This window comes from Carassius auratus, chromosome 25 (assembly GCF_003368295.1).
Source record: "Carassius auratus strain Wakin chromosome 25, ASM336829v1, whole genome shotgun sequence".
Lineage (NCBI taxonomy): Eukaryota > Metazoa > Chordata > Actinopteri > Cypriniformes > Cyprinidae > Carassius > Carassius auratus.
Window position 1 is genome coordinate 1,519,154 of NC_039267.1, and position 21,809 is coordinate 1,540,962.

Consider the following 21,809-nt stretch of genomic DNA (forward strand, 5'->3'; position numbering starts at 1 on the left):
AAAAAAGCAGCATGAAACACACTGAATCAAAGTGAAATTTTGAATTAGAAAAAACTAAATTGTATTTCCTTTATACTCCAATAATCTCAGTTTTATTTACTACTTTGAAATGTGTTTTACAGTGTACATTTAACCATTACATTACATTACATTACATTTAATCATTTAGCAGACGCTTTTATCCAAAGCGACTTACAAATGAGAACAATAGAAGCAGTCAGGTCAACAAGAGAACAACAACAGAATACAAGTGCCATGACAAGTCTCAGTTAGTCTAGTATAGAACGCATAGCCAGGTATATATAAATTTTTTTTTTTTTTTTTTTTAAATGAAAAAAGAGAGAAGAAAAAGGAAAAGTACTGGTGTTAGTAGGTTAAGTGCAGGCGAAAAAGATGAAAAAGATGATTAACCACAACCACAAACATCACCTGTTTTATTTTTGGGGTTAAAACAGAAAATAAATGTGTCATGGCATTATTACTGTGGTTTCTGAACGCATATCACGGTGTTACTACCATAGTATTCTTGGAAGCTACTTGATGTACCATATTAATAATTATTTCAGATATACACTACTTTTTTGGAATAAGATTTAAAAAAAAATGTTATGAAAAACTAAATTGATCAAAAGTGACAGTATACAGGTCCTTCTCAAAAAATTAGCATATTGTGATAAAGTTCATTCTTTTCCATAATGTAATGATAAAAATAAAACTTTCATATATTTTACATTCATTGCACACCAACTGAAATATTTCAGGTCTTTTATTGTTTTAATACTGATGATTTTGGCATACAGCTCATGAAAACCCAAAATTCCTATCTCAAAACATTAGCATATCATGAAAAGGTTCTCTAAACAAGCTATTAACCTAATCATCTGAATCAACTAATTAATTAAACACCTGCAAAAGATTCCTGAGGCTTTTAAAAACTCCCAGCCTGGTTCATTACTCAAAACCGCAATCATGAGTAAGACTGACCTGACTGCTGTCCAGAAGACCATCATTGACACCCTCAAGCGAGAGGGTAAGACACAGAAAGACATTTCTGAACGAATAGGCTGTTCCCAGAGTGCTGTATCAAGGCACCTCAGTGGGAAGTCTGTGGGAAGGAAAAAGTGTGGCAAAAAACACTGCACATCGAGAAGAGGTGACCGGACCCTGAGGAAGATTGTGGAGAAGGACCGATTCCAGACCTTGGGCGACCTGCGGAAACAGTGGAGTCTGGAGTAGAAACATCCAGAGCCACCGTGCACAGACGTGTGCAGGAAACGGGCTACAGGTGCCGCATTCCCCAGGTCAAGCCACTTTTGAACCAGAAACAGCGGCAGAAGCGCCTGACCTGGGCTACAGAGAAGCAGCACTGGACTGTTGCTCAGTGGTCCAAAGTACTTTTTTCGGATGAAAGCTAATTTTGCATGTCATTCGGAAATCAAGGTGCCAGAGTCTGGAGGAAGACTGGGGAGAAGGAAATGCCAAAATGCCTGAAGTCCAGTGTCAAGTACCCACAGTCAGTGATGGTCTGGGGTGCCATGTCAGCTGCTGGTGTTGGTCCACTGTGTTTTATCAAGGGCAGGGTCAATGCAGCTAGCTATCAGGAGATTTTGGAGCACTTCATGCTTCCATCTGCTGAAAAGGTTTATGGAGATGAAGATTTAGTTTTTCAGCACGACACAGTGCCAAAACCACTGGTAAATGGTTTACTGACCATGGTATTACTGTGCTCAACTCTCCTGACCTGAACCCCATAGAGAATCTGTGGGATATTGTGAAGAGAAGGTTGAGAGATGCAAGACCCAACACTCTGGATGAGCTTAAGGCCACTATCGAAGCATCCTGGGCCTCCATAACACCTCAGCAGTGCCACAGACTGATTGCCTCCATGCCACGCCGCACTGAAGCAGTCATTTCTGCAAAAGGATTCCCCACCAAGTACTGAGTGCATAACTGAACATAATTATTTGAAGGTTTACTTTTTTTTGTATTAAAAACGCTTTTCTTTTATTGGTCGGATGAAATATGCTTTTTTTTGAGATAGGAATTTTGGGTTTTCATGAGCTGTATGCCAAAATCATCAGTATTAAAACAATAAAAGACCTGAAATATTTCAGTTGGTGTGCAATGAATCTAAAATATATGAAAGTTTAATTTTTATCATTACATTATGGAAAATAATGAACTTTATCACAATATGCTAATTTTTTAGGACCTATAAATGACATTTATAATGTTACAGAAGATTTCTATTTCAAATAAATGCTGTTCTTTTGAACTTTCTCTTCATCTGTGAATCCTGAAAAATAAAATGTATCACAGTTTTCCGAAAAATATCATGTAGTTTCTTGAGCAGTAAATCATCATATTATTCTGATTTCTGAAGATGAAAATACAGCTGCACATCACATAAATACATTTTACTTTAACACAGATTCACACAGAAAACAGTTCTACCAGAAAGACTCGGGAGATAAAATGATGTACGAAGCATACATTTATTGACAACTCAGCAAGCATAATTATAAATTTCTTTGGTGGAAGACCCCGTCCATGGTTCGTAATGCGATGGTAGCGGACCTGCATTTCCTGCCTGAAGACAAAGATAGGGGCGCAGCCGGCCCCCCTGGAAGGTAAGGACAGGACCATCCTTGTGGTGGATGGGGAGGGTGGAGGTTGTTATCACGTCGGCATCTGCGAACTCAAACATGTGTAAGTACGATCATTTAAACCGAAGTATAAAGACGTGATTGGATAATGATGAAGGTAATAAGTGACGAAGTAATTGAGTCTTCCTGGCAGAACTTAGGCTAAAGCTTTCATTTACTTTAAATTACAAAACTATTTTTAATCTCTTTTTTTATTATTTACCTTTAATGAGCAGAAGTAACTTCTTTGATGGTTGCTCTGTCAATATTTTTGTCACCAGTTAGGAACCTAGGTGTGCTATTTAATCGCAATCTTTCCTTAGAAAGCCACGTTTCTAGCATTTGTAAAACTGCATTTTCCATCTCAAAAATATATCTAAAATCAATCTGACTTTGCTGCAGTCTGGAATTGAACTACTGGTTTCGTCTGGTCAGAGGAGAACTGACCCCAACTGAGCCTGGTTTCTCCCAAGGTTTTTTTCTCCATTCTGTCACCGATGGAGTTTCGGTTCCTTGCCGCTGTCGCCTCTGGCTTGCTTAGTTGGGGACACTTCCTCTACAGCGATATCATTGACTTGATTGCAAATAAATGCACAGACACTATTTAAGCTGAACAGAGATGACATCACTGAATTCAATGATGAACTGCCTTTAACTATCATTCTGCATTATTGACACACTGTTTTCCTAATGAATGTTGTTCAGTTGCTTTGACGCAATGTATTTTGTTTAAAGCGCTATATAAATAAAGGTGACTTGACTTGACTTGACTGGGAAATAAACTATTCACATCTATGTCACATTGAAACTCTGCTATCAAAACCCAACAATACTTGTCAAATTGTCGCTCTGTTGACAAAATGATACTCACTTGCATCATATACACTTTCAGATCAGCACACTGGTCTCCTTTATATAAAAAACTGCAGTCTTTTGTTTTCATTGTTTTTGTTCAGTTCCACAGGGGCAATGTTTTCACAACAACCAAAAAATGAAATACTGATTTCTAAATCATTACATTACAGTAGTATATTTTACAGTACAGTAAATTCAGTTAAATAAACAAAAAGAAAACAAAAAGAAAAACACAATTGTGAACAAATGGGCTTATGGATCCTGCCGTCTGGACACACACTGTGTGTGTGTGTGTGTGTGTGTGTGTGTGTGTGTGTGTCTGTGTGTCTGTGCGTGCGTGTATGTGTGTGTGGGTGTGTGTGTGTGTCTGTGCATGCGTGTATGTGTGTGTGTGTGTGTGTGTGTGTGTCTGTGCATGCGTGTATGTTTGTGTATGTGTGTGTGTGTCTGTGCATGCGTGTATGTCTGTTTGTGTGTGTGCGTGTGTGTGTGTGTGTGTGTGTACTTTGGATGGGTTAAATGCAGAGCATGAATTCTGAGTATGCGTCACCACACTTGGCTGTTTGTCCAAGGATTTAGTAATGGTTAATGCTTATTTTTTAATGTTTAAAGTTTACTGCAACAAAATTATTAGATAAACCATGATTTAATCTAGATTTAAAATGAATCATTGCAAACCATTTGGCTATAAAAAATATAGGCTATTCAATTTTTTCCCTCTTTCCGAGGCAATCATGTCACTTCCATTTCTTTTGGGATTAATGAATGAATTCACGTGTTGTAAATCAGTCTGTAGGCATATAGCGCACATAGCCCCTAAATTCAGTGATCAACTATGCAAATTGTAAGATTAATGTTTAACATACAACATTATATATATATATATATACAGTACAGACCAAAAGTTTGGACACACCTTCTCATTCAAAGAGTTTTCTTTATTTTCATGACTATAAAAAATTGTAGATTCACACTGAAGGCATCAAAACTATGAATTAACACATGTGGAATTATATATGGAATTATATACATAACAAAAAAGTGTGAAACAACTGAAAATATGTCATAATGTAGGTTCTTCAAAGTAGCCAGCTTTTGCTTTGGTTACTGCTTTGCACACTCTTGGCATTCTCTTGATGAGGTTCAAGAGGTAGTCACCTGAAATGGTCTTCAACAGTCTTGAAGGAGTTCCCCGAGAGATGCTTAGCACTTGTTGGTCCTTTTGCCTTCTGTCTGCGGTCCAGCTCACCCCTAAACCATCTGGAGTGGGTTCAGGTCCGGTGACTGTGGAGGCCAGGTCATTATCACTCTCCTTCTTGCTCAAATAGCCCTCGATGCCTTCAGTGTGACTCTACAATCTTCATAGTCATGAAAATAAAGAAAACTCTTTGAATGAGAAGGTGTGTCCAAACTTTTGGTCTGTACTGTATATATATATATATATATATATATATATATATATATATATATTAGTGCTGTCAATCGATTAAAAAAATTAACTAATTAATCGCACAATTTTTTCAAATTAATCGCGATTAATCGCAATTAAAAGACTGAAACTTTTTGGATATGTAAATGTAAAATGTAAATAATTATGTAAACTCAAGACAAAGAAACTATTTAAATTCAAAATATGATTGTTTATTGGAATTTTTGTTTAACTTGTAACACAGATTTTCTCATGTAAACAACATCCCTGCAATAAACCATCAATATCCTCCAAATTAACTGCTGGCTTGAAAGCCATATTTATTACAGAAATAAAAACACAGGCATGTAAGTACCATTTGAATTTCAAAACAATCAATGCCAATAAAAAACAAAAATGATTTCCATGTTGAATTCTAAGTGGACTGCAAAAAAATTAAGTGGGCCATTATGCACCGGACCTCCACTTCCAAATATAGCTCTTGAGCGTACCGTCACCTCTCCGTGCGCCCAGAACGTGCTTGTAGCGTACCGGTACGCTCATTTGGACATCTGTTTTAATAGAGGTTTTAATCTTTTACCTGCACTGCCGATTTTCAGAGCGCCCTTCACAATGCAAGCTTCCTAATTCATCCCACCCAGAGCAGAAACTACATTACCCATTCACCCTTAAGTTATACAAGTGAATAGCGCATGTGTCGCTTTTCCCACTGTTAAGTGTCAACAACTCAACGTGGCCGGAGAAGGTGTGTGAAACTCGTTGTGAGTTATACTAAAGCAAAATCTTGAGTATTTATTGTCTGATAAACATTAAAAACTGTCTGCGGAGGTTGAGTCGTCTTGCAGCCCCCGCTGGCTGCTCATTGGCTGCAGCATCTTTTTTCTAAGTGCTAAAAAAATACCGTAGACGGCAAGGCACAAATTTAGATATTCATTTATCTAATTAATCTATAGCCTATGCACAAAGACAATATGATCTTTTTGTCCCCTTTTTGTTTTAAAGCTTGATGAAGAGAGAGAGCGCAAGTTGCTGCAGCTGAGGAGGACAGTGATGCACGCGCACAGGAGTGATTGACAGCTCAGGAGTGATTGACAGTTCGCGGCACTGTGTACAAAAAATACTCCGCTACACAATTATTTCGTTATTTTCGTTTAAGCTTATTAACGTTAGCGTTACAGAAAGGTCTGATTTACGCACTGTTACAGTCATTGTTTTTTTTTTTTTTTTTAAAAACAATGACATTTGAGTTCATGATTTTAATGTTGCTGTTTCTTGTGGCAGACTAAATGAAGAGTAATGTTTCTTGTGGCAGACTGAAGAGTAATCCGGCAGAGTTTATACTGAAACTTTCCGTCTAAAAGTCCTTCCTTGGTCTTATCCATATTTCTTTGCACGTTGAACACACATAGGCCACAACTGGAAATAAAAAAACTGCAACCGCGTTAATTGCGTTATTTTTTTTAACGCGTTAAATATTTCAAATTAATCGAATGCGTTAACGCGCTAATTTTGACAGCACTAATATATATATATATATATATATATATAAAATGATTTTGTCTTGGCCTGTGGGATGTTGGTCCACTCCTCTTCAATGGTTGTGTGAAGTTGCTGGATATTGGCAGGAACTGGAATACACTGTTGTATACACCGATCCAGAGCATCCCAAACATGCTCAATGGGTGACATGTCTGGTGAGTATATTATAATTAAGCGTCCAGTTATTTACTTACGTGGCAAGTAGCAGTGTAATAAGTTGGATAATGTCCATCCAGCCGGTTGTTATCTCAGAATAAACCCCTTCAGGCTCATACAAGACCCCTCCTGATCACCCTGAGAGAGAGAACAACATTATACCTAACTTATTACTGCTTCACAACAGCATCCCATAAACCATGAGTTTGTGAAGTTCCCTCATATCTCTTATCTTATTGATTATTAAACAAACTTTATTATTTGTTGTAATTGTAGTCAGTTGTGAATGCAGCTGCGAGGCTCTTGTAAGAGAGCACATATCTTCTGTTCTGTCTTCACTGCGTTGGGGTTTAGCATTGATCTTAAGTTATTAGGTTTTGTTTATAAGTCTCTAAACGGAGGGGCGATCGGGCCTTTGCAGATCATATTAGACATGCTCCAACTCCAACAGAATGACCTGAAGTCTCCTGTGTCTGTAGTGTTTGGGCCAACAGTCTGGAGGTATAGTTCTGTTGTTTTAGTTGTGCTGTTTGTGTGTGATGATTGGATGTGTTTTCAAACTGTTGATTTTTTACAGCACTTTGGTCCAGTAGCGGTTTTAGGCAAGGGCGAAGCGGGCAGCCGCCCGGGGTGTAATTTTTTCGTAACACATTGGGGGCGGCAGCACGAGTAGATTAAAAAAATAATAATAATTCCTCTGCGTCGTGAAGCGGTTTTTCATCATTTATATAATTTCACTGTGTTTCACATTGGCGCTCCCTGCAGCTGCTTGCTGAAAATGTACCATGCACAGAAGCTGTGTGTTGTGAGAGAAGTGTAAGGGGGTGGGACGAGAGGCGCGGGCGACATTTCACCTCTGGGTCTCTCTCAAATGGAAAGGACAGGGTGGGGGGGTGGACGGGGACGGGGGATCCACACTAGTAATATAATTAATAATAGGCTAAAGTCAGTCACACACTTCGACTTTCTTCCAAATAACGCACATTTCATTCATAATGTTATAATACAGGCCTATAGTTCCTGCAAATGAAACAAGGTAATACAAAACGATTATGTGGTCATCAAGGTGAATTGGTTTAGTCTTGACTTCTGGTCCTGAGTGACAGTTGGGGGGATGAGAAATCTGTTGATTGTCGAGTGCCAAATAAACAGAGATGGAGAAGAAAAGGTCTAAGCCAGGTGCCCAGTTTCGAAAAAAAAGAAAAGAAGAAGAGGAGAAACGAGCAAAAGATAAAGGTATGCAACTATTGTCTCTGTATGATTACAGTACCAATTTCATGAATGAAGGGCTAATGTTAATTGGTGGTGTGTATAACTCTTTGTTTATCCTTTTTGCTATGATGCTTGATATGCTTATACAACAATAATTTGGTTTCATCTCAATCACGAGATCTAATTTATAATATTGTGCTTTGCAATAAAACTGTTACAAGTTCAGTTATCATTTCCATCAGTTGGTTTAACGTTAGGCCCTGTCAATAACCAATGGCATTTTCTAATCTGTAGGTTAAAGACGAACATTTGCTATTTATTTGCTACACAGTATGCTAATTATAGTTTCGTAAGTATAGTTTTACAAGTCATAATTAAAAGTGTGTCATGCATAGAATTTGAGGCAGTAACCAAGTTAGATTAATATACAAATTTTGGTTGAAAAATATCCTGAAACCCAAAAAGTTTTTGGTGATTAAAAAATAAAATCCCATTGTTTTTGCCTATACATATAATTTAATGTTAGGGTTAGAGTCCCAGTGACCATAGCATAACATGAATAAAATATAACTTTTCAATATTTTTTTTTCTATTTGTTTCTATGCTCTAAACAATGTGATGGCATGGGGGAAAAAAAAATAAAATAAATGTTTTGATTGATTGACATTTAGTGTGTAAGAAGTAAGAACGTTTATGTAACCCTTCTATTATGTTTTGAGTCAAATTGACCCCAGGCTGTTTTAGCTTTATAAAACATTATCCTATGCTCTTTTGATTTCAAATGCAATTCAATTGCAATTTCAGGGGCACTTCTAAAATATTTTGGAGCATCCTCTGCCACTGGTCAGGATGAGCCAACCACCTCCTCCGCTACACATATGTCTCCACAAATTTCTGATATTGAGGATGAAGACCTCTTTGCCTCTACTTCTACCCAGCATGAGCTTTCAGGTGTGCATATCGTGTGTGTGTGTGTGTGTGTGTGTGTGTAGGCTACAAGACAACTGGACAACTGCAATTTAATGTAATTTTAATATTTCTGATCATTTATGAGTAGGACTGTGTTTTTTCACTGCTATGTGTTTTGAGTAATATGACGATATGCTGTCTGATAGAAATGCCTTGAGCTGAACCCCCACTGAGCCCCACTGGCTCACATCTGACTGACAGGATTCGGACTGAGCTGGTTCACAGAGGACCAAGTAAAGTGCCACCTGGCTTTGTTTTCCATAGGAATGAGAGTGATGGGAGAAGTTGCCACCACTAATATTTTAAGAAGACATTAGTAAGTGGTGAAAAGATGGCAAGAAGTTAGCTGATTTATTCAATGAAGAACAACAGCCTCTTTTGCTTCTGCTGCAAATCCAAAAGGAACATCAAATTAACAAGTGCAGGAATGGCAAATTGGAAACATGCAAGCAATTATCTCACATCACATGAAAACAGTACAGAACACCTCAATTGCATGAAAGCATGGAAGGAACTGTCAGTGAGGTTAAAAAGTGGGACAACTATTGATGAGCAGGAGATGGCTCTTCTGGAGGCTGAAAGGGTGAGATGGAGAGCAGTGCTGACACGTCTCACTGCTATAGTGCTGTCACTGGCCATTCGAAATTGAGCTTTAAGGGGACACACAGAAACACTGTTCACACCATCAAATGGGACCTTCCTCAAAGAGGTTGAACTTATGGCCAGGTTTGATCCCATCATGAAAGATCACCTTAACCGTGTTGAAAGAGGAACAGCAAGTCATAACAGCTACCTAGGCCATCATGTGCAGAATGAGCTGATTGATTTGTTGAGCAGCAAAATCATATCTGCTATAGTGGATGACATCAAGCAGGCAAAGTTTTTTCAATAATTTAGGATTGCACCCCAGATGTAATCCTCACAGAACAGTTGTCAGTGGTCATTAGAGTGGTGTCACTGATGGAGAAGCCCCATATCAGGGAACATTTTATGGGATTTTTGGAGGCAGAGGAGTCCACGGGCCAGCACTTGGCATCCATGATCCCGACGAGACTTGAGGAGTTGGGAATTCCTTTTGAAGATCGCAGAGGACAGTCATATGACAACGGGGCAAACATGAAAGGCAAAAATAAGGGAGTTCAAGCCAGACTCTTAGAAAAGAATCCCCGAGCTCTGTTTGTGCCATGTGCGGCACATACACTGAATTTAGTTGTGTGTGATGTTGCTAAGGGATCTGCTGATGCTTTAAGTTACTTTGGTGTCCTGCAAAAGCTGTACACATTATTTTCCGCCTCCACCCAAAGATGGGCCATACTAAAGAACCATGTGAGCATCACCTTAAAGAAGTGGGCAGAAACAAGGTGGGAGAGCAAGGTTAAGAGCATCGAGCCCATGAGGTACCAGGGAGCTGCCGTGAGAGAGGCTTTAATTGAGGTGAGAGACCACACCAAAGACCCTGCTATAAAGGCTGAGGCCCAGTCTTCATTTGAGGAGGTGGGGTCGTACCGCTTCAGTATCTGCACGGTCGTTTGGTATGACATGCTATCTGCAATACAGCATGCCAGCAAACTCATGCAGTCTCCTAACATGCATGTGGACCTAGCCGTGAGTCTCTTGAAGAAGACTGAGCGAGATCTATAGAGCTACAGAGCAACTGGCTTTGTGACTACACAGATGGTGGCCAAAGAGATTTGTGAAATCACAAAAATCAAAGGTCACTTCCTGTCTGTTGTTGACGGCTGTACTACGTTTGAGCTCCGTCACTATATTCTTTTCATTTACTATTTTTAACTTAAAAATCAATTTTATACATCATTGTTTCCGTTTATATAACCCGTGAATATATCCTCTATTGTATTCTACAACAAAAACAACCAAAGCGCCTCGCTATCACTAGGTTTATTTTGATCTCCAGGGTCCGCTATTAGCTTTTAGCCAGTTAGCATCAGCAAGCGTGGTTGCTGCTAACTGCGCTTACATTGCTAATACTCTATTCACACACATTACCACTGCTGTACTCACTGTTGCTTGCTTTAATGGCGGATGAATGTCTCCACTCTGTGCAGCTCGAGCTCGAGGCCGTGGGGAAGCAGATTCGCGACCTGGAACAGAGGCAGGCCCAGCTGAGAGAGCGGAGAGCCGCGCTGGAATCATCACGGGCTGACGCTCACAAGTCCGGGGTAAGTATACAGCGTACTGTTAACAGTCCCACCACGTCTACTCCGTGTGTTTCTCTGCACAGGCCCGGTGCACCCAGGACGCGATCTTCCCAGATGTCCTCCACTGCGACGCCGGGACACCACGGACCCTGGGTGCATCCACAGCGGAGGACGCGAGCTGGGTCCCGGGCGACTACTTCTCCCCCTCCTGCCTTCGAGATCTCCATCCAGAACCGCTTCTTTTCTGGGAGCGTCCTAGACTGTTTCGCGCTGATGGATTACACCCCAGCAGAATCGGAGCGGAGCTTCTCTCTGACAACATCTCCAGGACACTTCGCTCCATGTGACTAGTAAGACAATTCTCAAATAACCATTATGATGAGTTTTGTTCCACCCGCTTAAATGCTAAAAGTACTTGCGCTGTAAAACCTATTAAGACTGTGTCTGTTCCCCGAATAGTGAGGTCAAAATATAAATATAAATATAATGTAGGATCTAGAAAAAATCTTATCGTTATTAAACCAGAAAAATGTAAAGTAAATGAACAAAAACAATTTTTAAAGTTTGGGCTCATAAATATTAGATCACTCGCACCAAAAGCAGTTATTGTAAATGAAATGATCACCGATAATAGTTTTGATTTACTCTGCTTGACTGAAACCTGGCTAAAACCAAATGATTATTTTGGTCTAAATGAGTCTACTCCACCAAACTACTGTTATAAGCATGAGCCCCGTCAGACTGGTCAACAATATATAGTGATATTCTCAATGTTACTCAGAAAACAGGATACAGGTTTAACTCATTCGAAATACTTCTGCTTAATGTTACTCTGTCAGACATGCAAAAGAAATCTAATGTATCTCTTGCTCTGGCTACTGTGTATAGACCACCAGGGCCGTATACAGAATTCCTGAAAGAATTTGCAGATTTCCTCTCAGACCTTCTAGTTACAGTTGATAAGGCGCTAATCATGGGAGATTTTAATATTCACGTTGATAATGCAAATGATACATTAGGACAGACCGGGCCCACTCATCGTTTTAATCATACACTAGATTTAATTATATCGCATGGAATCGATCTTACTGCTATAGATATCGTACCTCAAAGTGATGATATTACAGACCATTTCCTTGTATCGTGCATGCTGCGTATAACTGATATTAACTATATGTCGCAGCGTTACCGTCTGGGCAGAACTATTGTTCCAGCCACCAAAGAAAGATTCGCAAATAACCTGCCTGATCTATCTCAACTGCTAATTATACCCAAAAATACACACGAATTAGACGAAATTATTGACAACATGGGCACTATTTTCTCTAATACATTAGAAGCTGTTGCCCCAATCAAATTGAAAAAAGTTAGAGAAAAACGTACTGTACCATGGTATAACAGTAATACTCACTCTCTCAAGAAATTAACTCGTAGTCTTGAACGCAAATGGAGAAAAACTAACTTAGAAGTTTTTAGAATTGCATGGAAAAACAGTATGTCCAGCTATAGACAGGCTCTAAAAACTGCTAGGGCAGAGCATATACACAAACTCATAGAAAATAACCAAAACAATCCAAGGTTTTTATTTAGCACAGTGGCTAAGTTAACAAATTACCAGATGCCACCTGATTCAAATATTCCACCAACGTTAAATAGTAATGACTTTATGAATTTCTTCACTGATAAAATAGATAACATTAGAAATACAATAGCGAATGTAGATTCTACAGCGTCTAACACTTCAGTTTCATCCATCGCACCCAAAGATAAACTGCAGCGCTTTACAACCATAGGACAGGAAGAGCTAAATAAACTTATCACTGTATCTAAACCAACAACATGTTTATTAGATCCTGTACCCTCTAAATTACTGAAAGAGCTGTTACCTGTAGCCGAAGAACCGCTTCTCAATATCATAAACTCGTCGTTAACTTTAGGACACGTCCCAAAACCATTCAAGCTGGCGGTTATCAAGCCTCTTATTAAGAAACCAAAACTAGATCCTAGTGTACTGGCAAATTATAGGCCTATTTCAAATCTTCCATTTATGTCTAAAATTTTAGAAAAAGTTGTGTCTGCTCAATTGAGCACCTTCCTGCATAAAAATGATCTGTATGAAGAATTTCAGTCAGGTTTCAGGCCCCACCATAGCACAGAAACTGCACTTGTTAAAATTACAAATGACCCTCTTCTTGCGTCAGATCAAGGCTGCATCTCATTTCTAGTCTTACTTGATCTTAGTGCTGCGTTCGACACCATAGATCATGACATACTCATAGATCGATTACAAAACTATACAGGTATTCAAGGGCAGGCTCTAAGATGGTTTAGATCCTACCTGTCCGATCGCTACCATTTTGTTTACTTAAATGGGGAGTCATCTCATTTATCATCAGTAAAATATGGAGTGCCACAAGGATCCGTCCTAGGTCCCCTTCTATTTTCAATATATATGTTGCCCCTTGGTAATATTATTAGAAAATACGGAATTAGCTTCCACTGTTATGCTGATGATACTCAGCTATATATCTCAACGAGACCAGATGAAACTTCCCAATTATCTAAGCTAACAGAGTGTGTTAGACAGAAAGACAGAAATATTAATTATTGGACCAAAAAACACTACACAGAATCTTGTAGATTACAATCTGCAACTAGACGGATGTACTGTTACTTCCTCTACAGTCAGAAATCTGGGTGTTATATTAGACAGCAATTTGTCTTTTGAAAATCATATTTCCAATGTTACAAAAACTGCATTCTTCCATCTTAGAAACATTGCCAAGCTACGAAACATGTTATCTGTTTCTGATGCAGAAAAGCTAGTTCATGCATTCATGACCTCTAGACTGGACTATCGTAATGCACTTCTAGGTGGTTGTCCTGCTTCTTCAATAAACAAGCTACAGGTCGTCCAAAATGCAGCAGCTAGAGTCCTTACCAGGTTAAGAAAATATGATCATATTACCCCAATTTTACAGTCTCTGCACTGGCTACCTATTAAGTTCTGTATCAGTTACAAATTATCATTACTTACATATAAGGCCCTAAATGGTTTAGCTCCAGCGTACCTAACTAGCCTTCTACCACAGTACAACCCATCACGCACCCTAAGGTCACAAAACGCTGGACTTTTGGTAGTTCCTAGGATAGCAAAGTCCACTAAAGGAGGTAGAGCTTTCTCACATTTGGCTCCCAAACTCTGGAATAGCCTTCCTGATAATGTTCGGGGTTCAGACACACTCTCTCTGTTTAAATCTAGATTAAAAACACATCTCTTTCACCAAGCATTCGAATAATGTATCTTTTTAACTGTTAGTGTAGTTGCATCTGTTCAAAGGTGCATTTTTATTCATTAACTTGGGTTAAACTAATTTTACTTTGTTGGATCAGCAGCTATGCTAATGATGTCTCTATGTGTTTCTCTGTTTCTGCTGGATCTTCATCCCGTGGTAACTAGGATTTAAACAAGCTCCAGTCTGGATCCAGAACACCTGAGAAGAGATGATGCTGACCCTCAGAGGACCCCAGATGATGCTAACCTTGAATCAACAAACAGAACTAACAAATATTGCTAAATGTGTCACTGAATCATATAATAACTTAATTAATAATATTGATAGTTCATCGTCTAGCTGACTACGTCTTGTATTATTATTGTTATTATTTTTATTTTTTCTAAAATCCTGTCAAATGTGCAAAAACTACTAGCTACTACTAAATATTGTAGAAACATAATTTTCTGTAAAGTTGCTTTGTAACGATTTATTTTGTAAAAAGCGCTATACAAATAAACTTGAATTGAATTTAATTGAAAAATTGAATTGAATCACATGATGAGCCTTTCAGTGATGCACTTAGGAAGTTGGAGGTTGAATTCTTCAATGTTGTCGTTGATGCAGCCACGTCAGCCATCAAAGAGAGATTTTCCACATTGGAAAATGTGGGAAAGAAATTCAGAGTTTTGACCAATTTCCCAAGTCTTGCAGACGTGGAGCTGACAGATCAATGCGAGGCACTTGCCACCACACTGCACTTTAAGGGGCACTCTGATCTGGACAGTAAAGAGCTTGTGCAGGAAATTAAGAACTTCCCTGACCTGCCATCAAAGACCATGAGCCTCCTTGAGCTTATCACTTTTATGGAAGATTAAGATCTATCGGAGATCTACCCCAACTTTTGGACTGCTCTCAGGATTGCATTTACTCTGCCAGTCACTGTGGCTCAAGCAGAGAGAGAAGCTGATCAAGTCATACCTGAAGTCCACCATGTCCCAGGATCAGCTCACCGGACTTGCCGTCATCAGTATCAATCACTTAATAGGGGAGCAGATTGCACACGATGACATCATTGATGATTTTGCATCAAGGAAGGCAAGAAAGGTCAGGTTTGTTTTCTGTTCTTTAGTTTGTTTTCTGTTCTGGGCCTATGCCCTCTTTAGTGTTTTTTCACATTTGTGTAATGAAGAATTTGTGTTATTTAGAATATTTATTCTATATTTTATTTGTATAATATTCTTAATATTTTTTGTTGATAATAATATTGTTGCTCTCTGCTTTTGTTACTTTTTATATATCTGATTGTATACATTTTTTGCATATTAATATAGTGTATATTTATTTAAGTTCTGATAACTTATACTCATATTTTGTGCAGAATGGTGTTCATTGTCCTTTGGCAATGTTGGAGGTGGAAATTGTGCACCTTAAAAAGTGTGTTTGCTGTTTAAATTGCAATAGTTAATAACTTAATTCTCTTAAGTCTGGCTTTCTAATGAAGGATTTGTGCAATTGAGAAATTATCACTTATGTTGTTATAATAAAATATGACTGTTTGTGCAGAACTTTGTTTGTTATTTTTGTGTGTGTGGTGGGGGGGGGGGGGGCGCTCGAAAGGGTCTCGCCCAGGGTGTATTTCAATGTAGAACCGCCACTGCTTTGTTCAACACTCTGTTGTATAAAAATGTGCTACATAAACTCACTCACTAACTTGTGTGATTATTCCTTTGAGTAAAATAAAGTTTGAATTATTTTATTAGTAGTAGTAGTTGCGTGTGCATCCCATTAAACAGTAGTGATGTATTTCTGGCACAGTGGCATCAAGATATCCAAACTTTTTTGACAGATTGCCTCGATTCCGATACCTTTAAGATTCTGTGTGTATATGATATGAGGCTAGTTTTGGTGAAATGAAACGGTCAAAATGCTCATGAAGTGACTCTCAGAGCAGATTGTGACCACGAGCGTCACACTCTTCAGTGTGTGTGTGTGTGTGTGTGTGTGTAATACCCAAAACCATGCATCTGCTTCATTCATTCACAGAGACACAGAGAACACAGTATATGTATTTAAACAGTGTTTCTGTGGATTAATATTCACAGACACCAGTCCATATCACTGTTTAATTGAAGCACCAAATTGAAGCACCATTCTGCTGCTGTTGTTCTTTGAATAAGTGAATATAAAGGATATACAATAAATGAAATGCCAAAAGAACATAGAATAATAAACCTTTGTTTTTATCAAAAGTAAATCATCACACCACATAAGATATAAAGGTGTAAATTTATCCAGTTTAATAAAAGAAATGAAAACTAATAAAATAAGACTCCAGTATTTTTCTCACATCATGCTAAAGTTATGTTGTATTAAAACATGATACTTGACTCTGAACTGCTACTAATAATTATTCTTTTGTCGATATATTCTGACCATTGGGCCCGTCTCACACCGAGATCGCCTACACTTCATCACTTCATCACTTCGTCGTTGTTTGTTAACACTTTACTGTCTCAGACTTCAGAACTCGTCCAGGCCTCGAGACACTACTGTTACCATGGAAGCGTTTCAGTCCTGTAACATGAGAGCGCGTAAACCACAGTCACGTGTCCCTGATTAGCGCCCACCCATTGGCCGGCGTTCCGTGACGTCACGCGACCTGGCTGCCTTTTTAAAAAGACGGCGGGAATCGCTCTCTTTATTTCTTCGGTTCTGCTGAGAAGAGCGTTCTCTGTCCCGCGTTCATTCGCAGAAAACCGCGCGATGGTGCGAACTAAAGCTGATAGCGTTCCCGGCGCGTACAGGAAAGGTGAGAGAAATCACACACTGCTCTTTCTGTCGATGCTGTAAATATTCGCAGCGCGTTTGTTTATGTCTTCATCATCTCCCGCCAATCTGACGCGACTCAAACATCAACACTCGGTTAATTCAGTAACTGTATTTTGTGTTTGTGAGGGGAAACTCTTTTATACCGATATGAACTATATTAATCCGTAAACATTGACCGCCGTTGTTTGTTGACTAGCAATCATTGGAGTTAAACACTGATACTACTATTAATATAACACGGTGAGTTATTAAAGGAGTATTTTCCCAGCTGAATCATCTCATTATTATTGTTTGAACTCTAAAAGCTAGTAAATGCCAGCGATGTTTGTTTTAAATTGAGTTTAATTTGGACCAAATGAAATGGCGCCACTTTCATCCGCGTCGCGATGAAGCGCTCCGGAAGCGGAACTACATTATTTCTCACTGCGTGACTCGTGTTGTGTTGTGCTGGGTTTATTAATTGTTGATAAATAATTTGCTGTGTTTTTGTTTCAGCTGTTGCTGCCTCTGCGCCTCGAAAATCCCTCGGCGCTTCCGGCTCCGTGAACGCGCACAGCAGCGGCGCGCAGTCGGGCACGCCTGGTGAGTGCGCGCACGCAAACCTCTCTGTCGTGTAAATGAGACTCGTTCTGTCAGTTTTACAGTTAGGATCAGTCGTGTTGTTTTCCTGCCGGTGAAGACCGTGTGAGAAGGATAACCCGATCTGATCTCTGTAGACTGTCACAGTAGCTTTAACCAGCTCAGTTCTGCTGTGAAGGGATCATTTCGGTTAAGTGATGACGTAAGAAGCGCTGTTTCCGGGTCCAAGCCTCAACTTGCTTCACTTGAGAATACGACCTCAGCAGCCGTTTATGAGCACTGTTTATTCATATTAATCATTTAAGCTAAATGCTTTCAAACTTACGGTATACACTACAGTCTCCGTGCTCACAGCGTCCCAAACACAAATAATATTTATTTTTTTATATTTATATCTTCATTGTCTGCCTATCTGGGACTTCGGTATGGAGTTAAAGGTTAAGATTATAACTTTATCGCTAGTATTCTATCACATTGTGAGTTTATATTAGCACCGTTTGTTGTTTTCTCGTGGTAACTGATAGTGTTTGGACACGGAAGCACTGCTATGTGACGTCAGACTTAACAAGCGAATAGTGACAGCTGTGTTAGCTTCAGTGACGTGAGTGTTCTGGTGTGTGTGTGTGTGTGTGCTCCAGCTAAGAGTAAGTACGCGGGGGGTAACCCTGTGTGTCCGCGGCCCACTCCCTCGTGGCAGAAGGGCATCGGAGACTTCTTCGGTGGCCCCAGTCGGAAACCAGAGAAGGAGAACCTTCACCCCGCGCCTGATGATGAAGATGATGAAGAGGCGGGCGGCAGCGGCGTGGCTAAAGTGCCCAGGAAGTGAGTGCTGGGAGGACTTCCTCTTCCTGTCTGCTGTGTTGGTTTGAGTCGGGACTGAGTCGTGTTCTGTGTTTCAGGTCCAGACCCATCATTGATGATGAAGATGAGGAAGAGGATTGATCTCTTGATCTTCAGTTTACATGTTTCATTGATGCTTGAGTATTTTTAGTGTAAATCTTTGTAAATACTTTTAATGGATGTCTCGCTGGTTTTGTACAGAGGTTTAATAAAATGATTTTTCAGAGTTGTTGTTCCGATCTCTACAGAGTGAGACTAAACCTGATCTGATGACCGATGTGTGTTTAACAAGCCCTCGAGGGTTCAGTCTTTGACTCTTAGGAGTTCAGTATTGTGATGCATCCAGGAATAAAGAGTCTCGAGGACGAATATATATTACTTTAGATCTTGATGCTAGATGGAGATGTCGCATGACAAATAGCTATTATGGTCTTCTCTTGATTCCTGCATGTCTTGTGAAGGCTGACTGTGGCATTGGCTTTCATTAAATCGCTCATGTTAATGTTATTTACACAAGACTCAAGCCTTTATATCTGCACACAGCTGTTTAGTGCAAAGCACTGGAATACACTGATGACTTGTAATTATCTCTGGTATATACAGTTCAATTGTTTAATGTGGTTAAAAGCTTCAGTTTGTGATTACAAAGCATCTCTGATGGAGCGAGGGGGAAACTTTTCACTTCCTAAATAATAGTAATTTAAAAAGTAGGGATGAAGTATAGATGTATGATTATGAGTATTGATAAAACGTGTCTATACTAAGGGGTTTTTGTTTACCAGATATTTTTTTTTTAAGCAAAAAATAATCCATACAATTTTCATTAAACTGAATGAATAACCTATGTTAGCACTTGGTAAGTAATGTGGCAGGTGTTTTCCTGAACACATGATGCAGGACAGACTCCATCTACCGAGCGGTCACTCGCAGACAGAGCAGTGTTTCTCAAGAGTGACCACACCACAGTGATGTTCGAGAACAACACAACAGCGCAGAAAAACATTTTGAGTTCTTTCACAATAAACCTGTTGAAATTGTACCCTACTTTGTGCAGTACATTTATTTAAATTTGAATGTTACAAGTTCATATTTCCCCTGTTCTATTCTTTTATTAATATAAATCGTAGCCTACACTCAGAATGAAGAGGTTGTATTTTATGCATGCGATGCGACAGTCTGTTATTGGCAGTCTTGAGAAGATGAACCATGGTTTTACTGAAGTGTCCGCAGTTTAACTCTAGTGTTTTTAGATTCACATGCTTACCACTACAGTAAACATTTCAACCATGTGTAAACAAAAATATAACTTGATTTGTTGCAATTAACTGGAGTTGAGTGTTAAAAACTGTCAAATTTAAAAGTAACATATCATATCAAAAACCAAATTAGTATCGCCCAACCATAATAAAAAGGCTAATTTTAATATATTTTAACATAACAGTCCTTTTGTTATTATTTCTATATTGGATTTGGCAGTATAATTAGAGAAATGTAGCTAAAGTTAATTTTAGAGACACATCAACTCATATTAATGACAGATGAGTCAGAGCTGTATTCACTGTGATTTACTGCGGTATTAGAGACAGCTATGGAGCATTAATAGTTGGTGATTTTAATATCCATGTCGATAATGAAAAAGATGCATTGGGATCAGCATTTATAGACATTCTGAACTCTATTGGTGTTAGACAACATGTTTTAGGACCTACTCATTGTCGAAATCATACTCTAGATTTAATACTGTCACATGGAATTGATGTTGATAGTGTTGAAATTATTCAGCCAAGTGATGATATCTCAGATCATTATTTAGTTCTGTGTAAACTTCATATAGCCAAAATTGTAAATTCTACTTCTTCGAAGAACCATCACTTCTACCACAAAAGACTGCTTTTTAAGTTATCTTCCTGATGTATCCGAATTCCTTAGCATATCCAAAACCTCAGAACAACTTGATGATGTAACAGAAACTATGGACTCTCTCTTTTCTAGCACTTTAAATACAGTTGCTCCTTTACGCTTAAGGAAGGTTAAGGAAAACAGTTTGACACCATGGTATAATGAGCACACTCGCACCCTAAAGAGAGCAGCCCGAAAAATGGAGCGCAGCTGGAGGAAAACAAAACTAGAGGTATTTCGTATTGCTTGGCGGGAAAGTAGCATATTCTACAGAAAAGCATTAAAAACTGCTAGATCTGATTACTTTTCTCCTCTTTTAGAAGAAAACAAACATAACCCCAGGTATTTATTCAATACAGTGGCTAAATTAACGAAAAATAAAGCCTCAACAAGTGTTGACATTTCCCAACACCACAGCAGTAATGACTTTATGAACTACTTTACTTCTAAAATCGATACTATTAGAGATAAAATTGCAACCATTCAGCCGTCAGCTACAGTATCACATCAGACAGTGCACTATAGACCCCCTGAGGAACAGTTCCACTCATTCTCTACTATAGGAGAGGAAGAATTGTATAAACTTGTTAAATCATCTAAACTTACAACATGTGTGTTAGACCCTATACCATCTAAGCTCCTAAAAGAGGTGCTTCCAGAAGTCATAGGTCCTCTTCATTTATATGACAGAGAATGATACTGATCTGTACTTTACTATGTCTAAATTAAAGAAAGCTATGTGTATGTATGCATGTACCAGGAGTACCTTATAAAAAACCCACAACATATTCCTCATAAAGTTGATTCTGATTGATTATTATTCTGATTCTTATCCCTAATTATGATTATTGTCTCAGCCAGATATTGTTCCTCACTCCAGAGCAGCAGGTGGCAGTAAAGCACCCATTAGTTGGTTTGCCAATCTCCAAAAACACGATGAAAAACGAGAAGAAGAAAAAGAAGAAGATGACGAGCAGCTTCCCTGTATTGCAGAGTCTCAAGACCGGTATGGTTAAGAATCATTAGGAGGTTTTTTATTATATTATGTCTGCCTATTTAATTATAAAAAATAAAGGAGGTGATGTTTTATTTATGTGGGTCCCATCTTTTATAGGTATTATAGAAAATGAAAAGGTACACAAAATAATTCAATTCAATTCAAGTTTATTTGTATAGCGCTTTTTACAATACAAATCGTTACAAAGCAGCTTTACAGAAAATTATGTTTCTACAATATTTAGTAGTAGCTTATAAGTGGTGACTGTCAATTTGTGCACGTTTGACAGGATTTGTAGAAAAATTAATACAATACGTATTCAGCCAGACGATGAACATTATTGATATTTATAATTAATAATTATTATATGATGCAGTCACACATGTAGCAATAATTGTTAGTTCTGTTGTTGATTCAGGGTTA

General features: G+C 38.7%; 2 protein-coding genes across 2 annotated transcripts in view; both read left to right on the top strand.

Moving 5' to 3' along the window:
- Window positions 1–21,809, top strand: part of LOC113042956 (contactin-1a-like) — a 551,632-nt gene that overhangs the window by 105,463 nt on the left and 424,360 nt on the right.
- Window positions 16,933–18,716, top strand: LOC113042968 (PCNA-associated factor-like). The gene is made up of 4 exons (XM_026202011.1): window positions 16,933–17,051; window positions 17,567–17,653; window positions 18,289–18,472; window positions 18,550–18,716. Exons 1-4 carry the CDS (start codon window positions 17,006–17,008, stop codon window positions 18,590–18,592), a joined length of 360 nt encoding a protein of 119 aa, XP_026057796.1. The 5' UTR covers window positions 16,933–17,005; the 3' UTR covers window positions 18,593–18,716.

Bases quoted from the DNA above. Each gene is read 5' to 3' on its own strand.
- LOC113042968 (XM_026202011.1), top strand. From the start codon at position 17,006: ATGGTGCGAACTAAAGCTGATAGCGTTCCCGGCGCGTACAGGAAAG. The intron at 17,052-17,566 runs GTGAGAGAAATC...TTTTTGTTTCAG, and splicing joins TCCCGGCGCGTACAGGAAAG to CTGTTGCTGCCTCTGCGCCT. The intron at 18,473-18,549 runs GTGAGTGCTGGG...TCTGTGTTTCAG, and splicing joins GTGGCTAAAGTGCCCAGGAA to GTCCAGACCCATCATTGATG.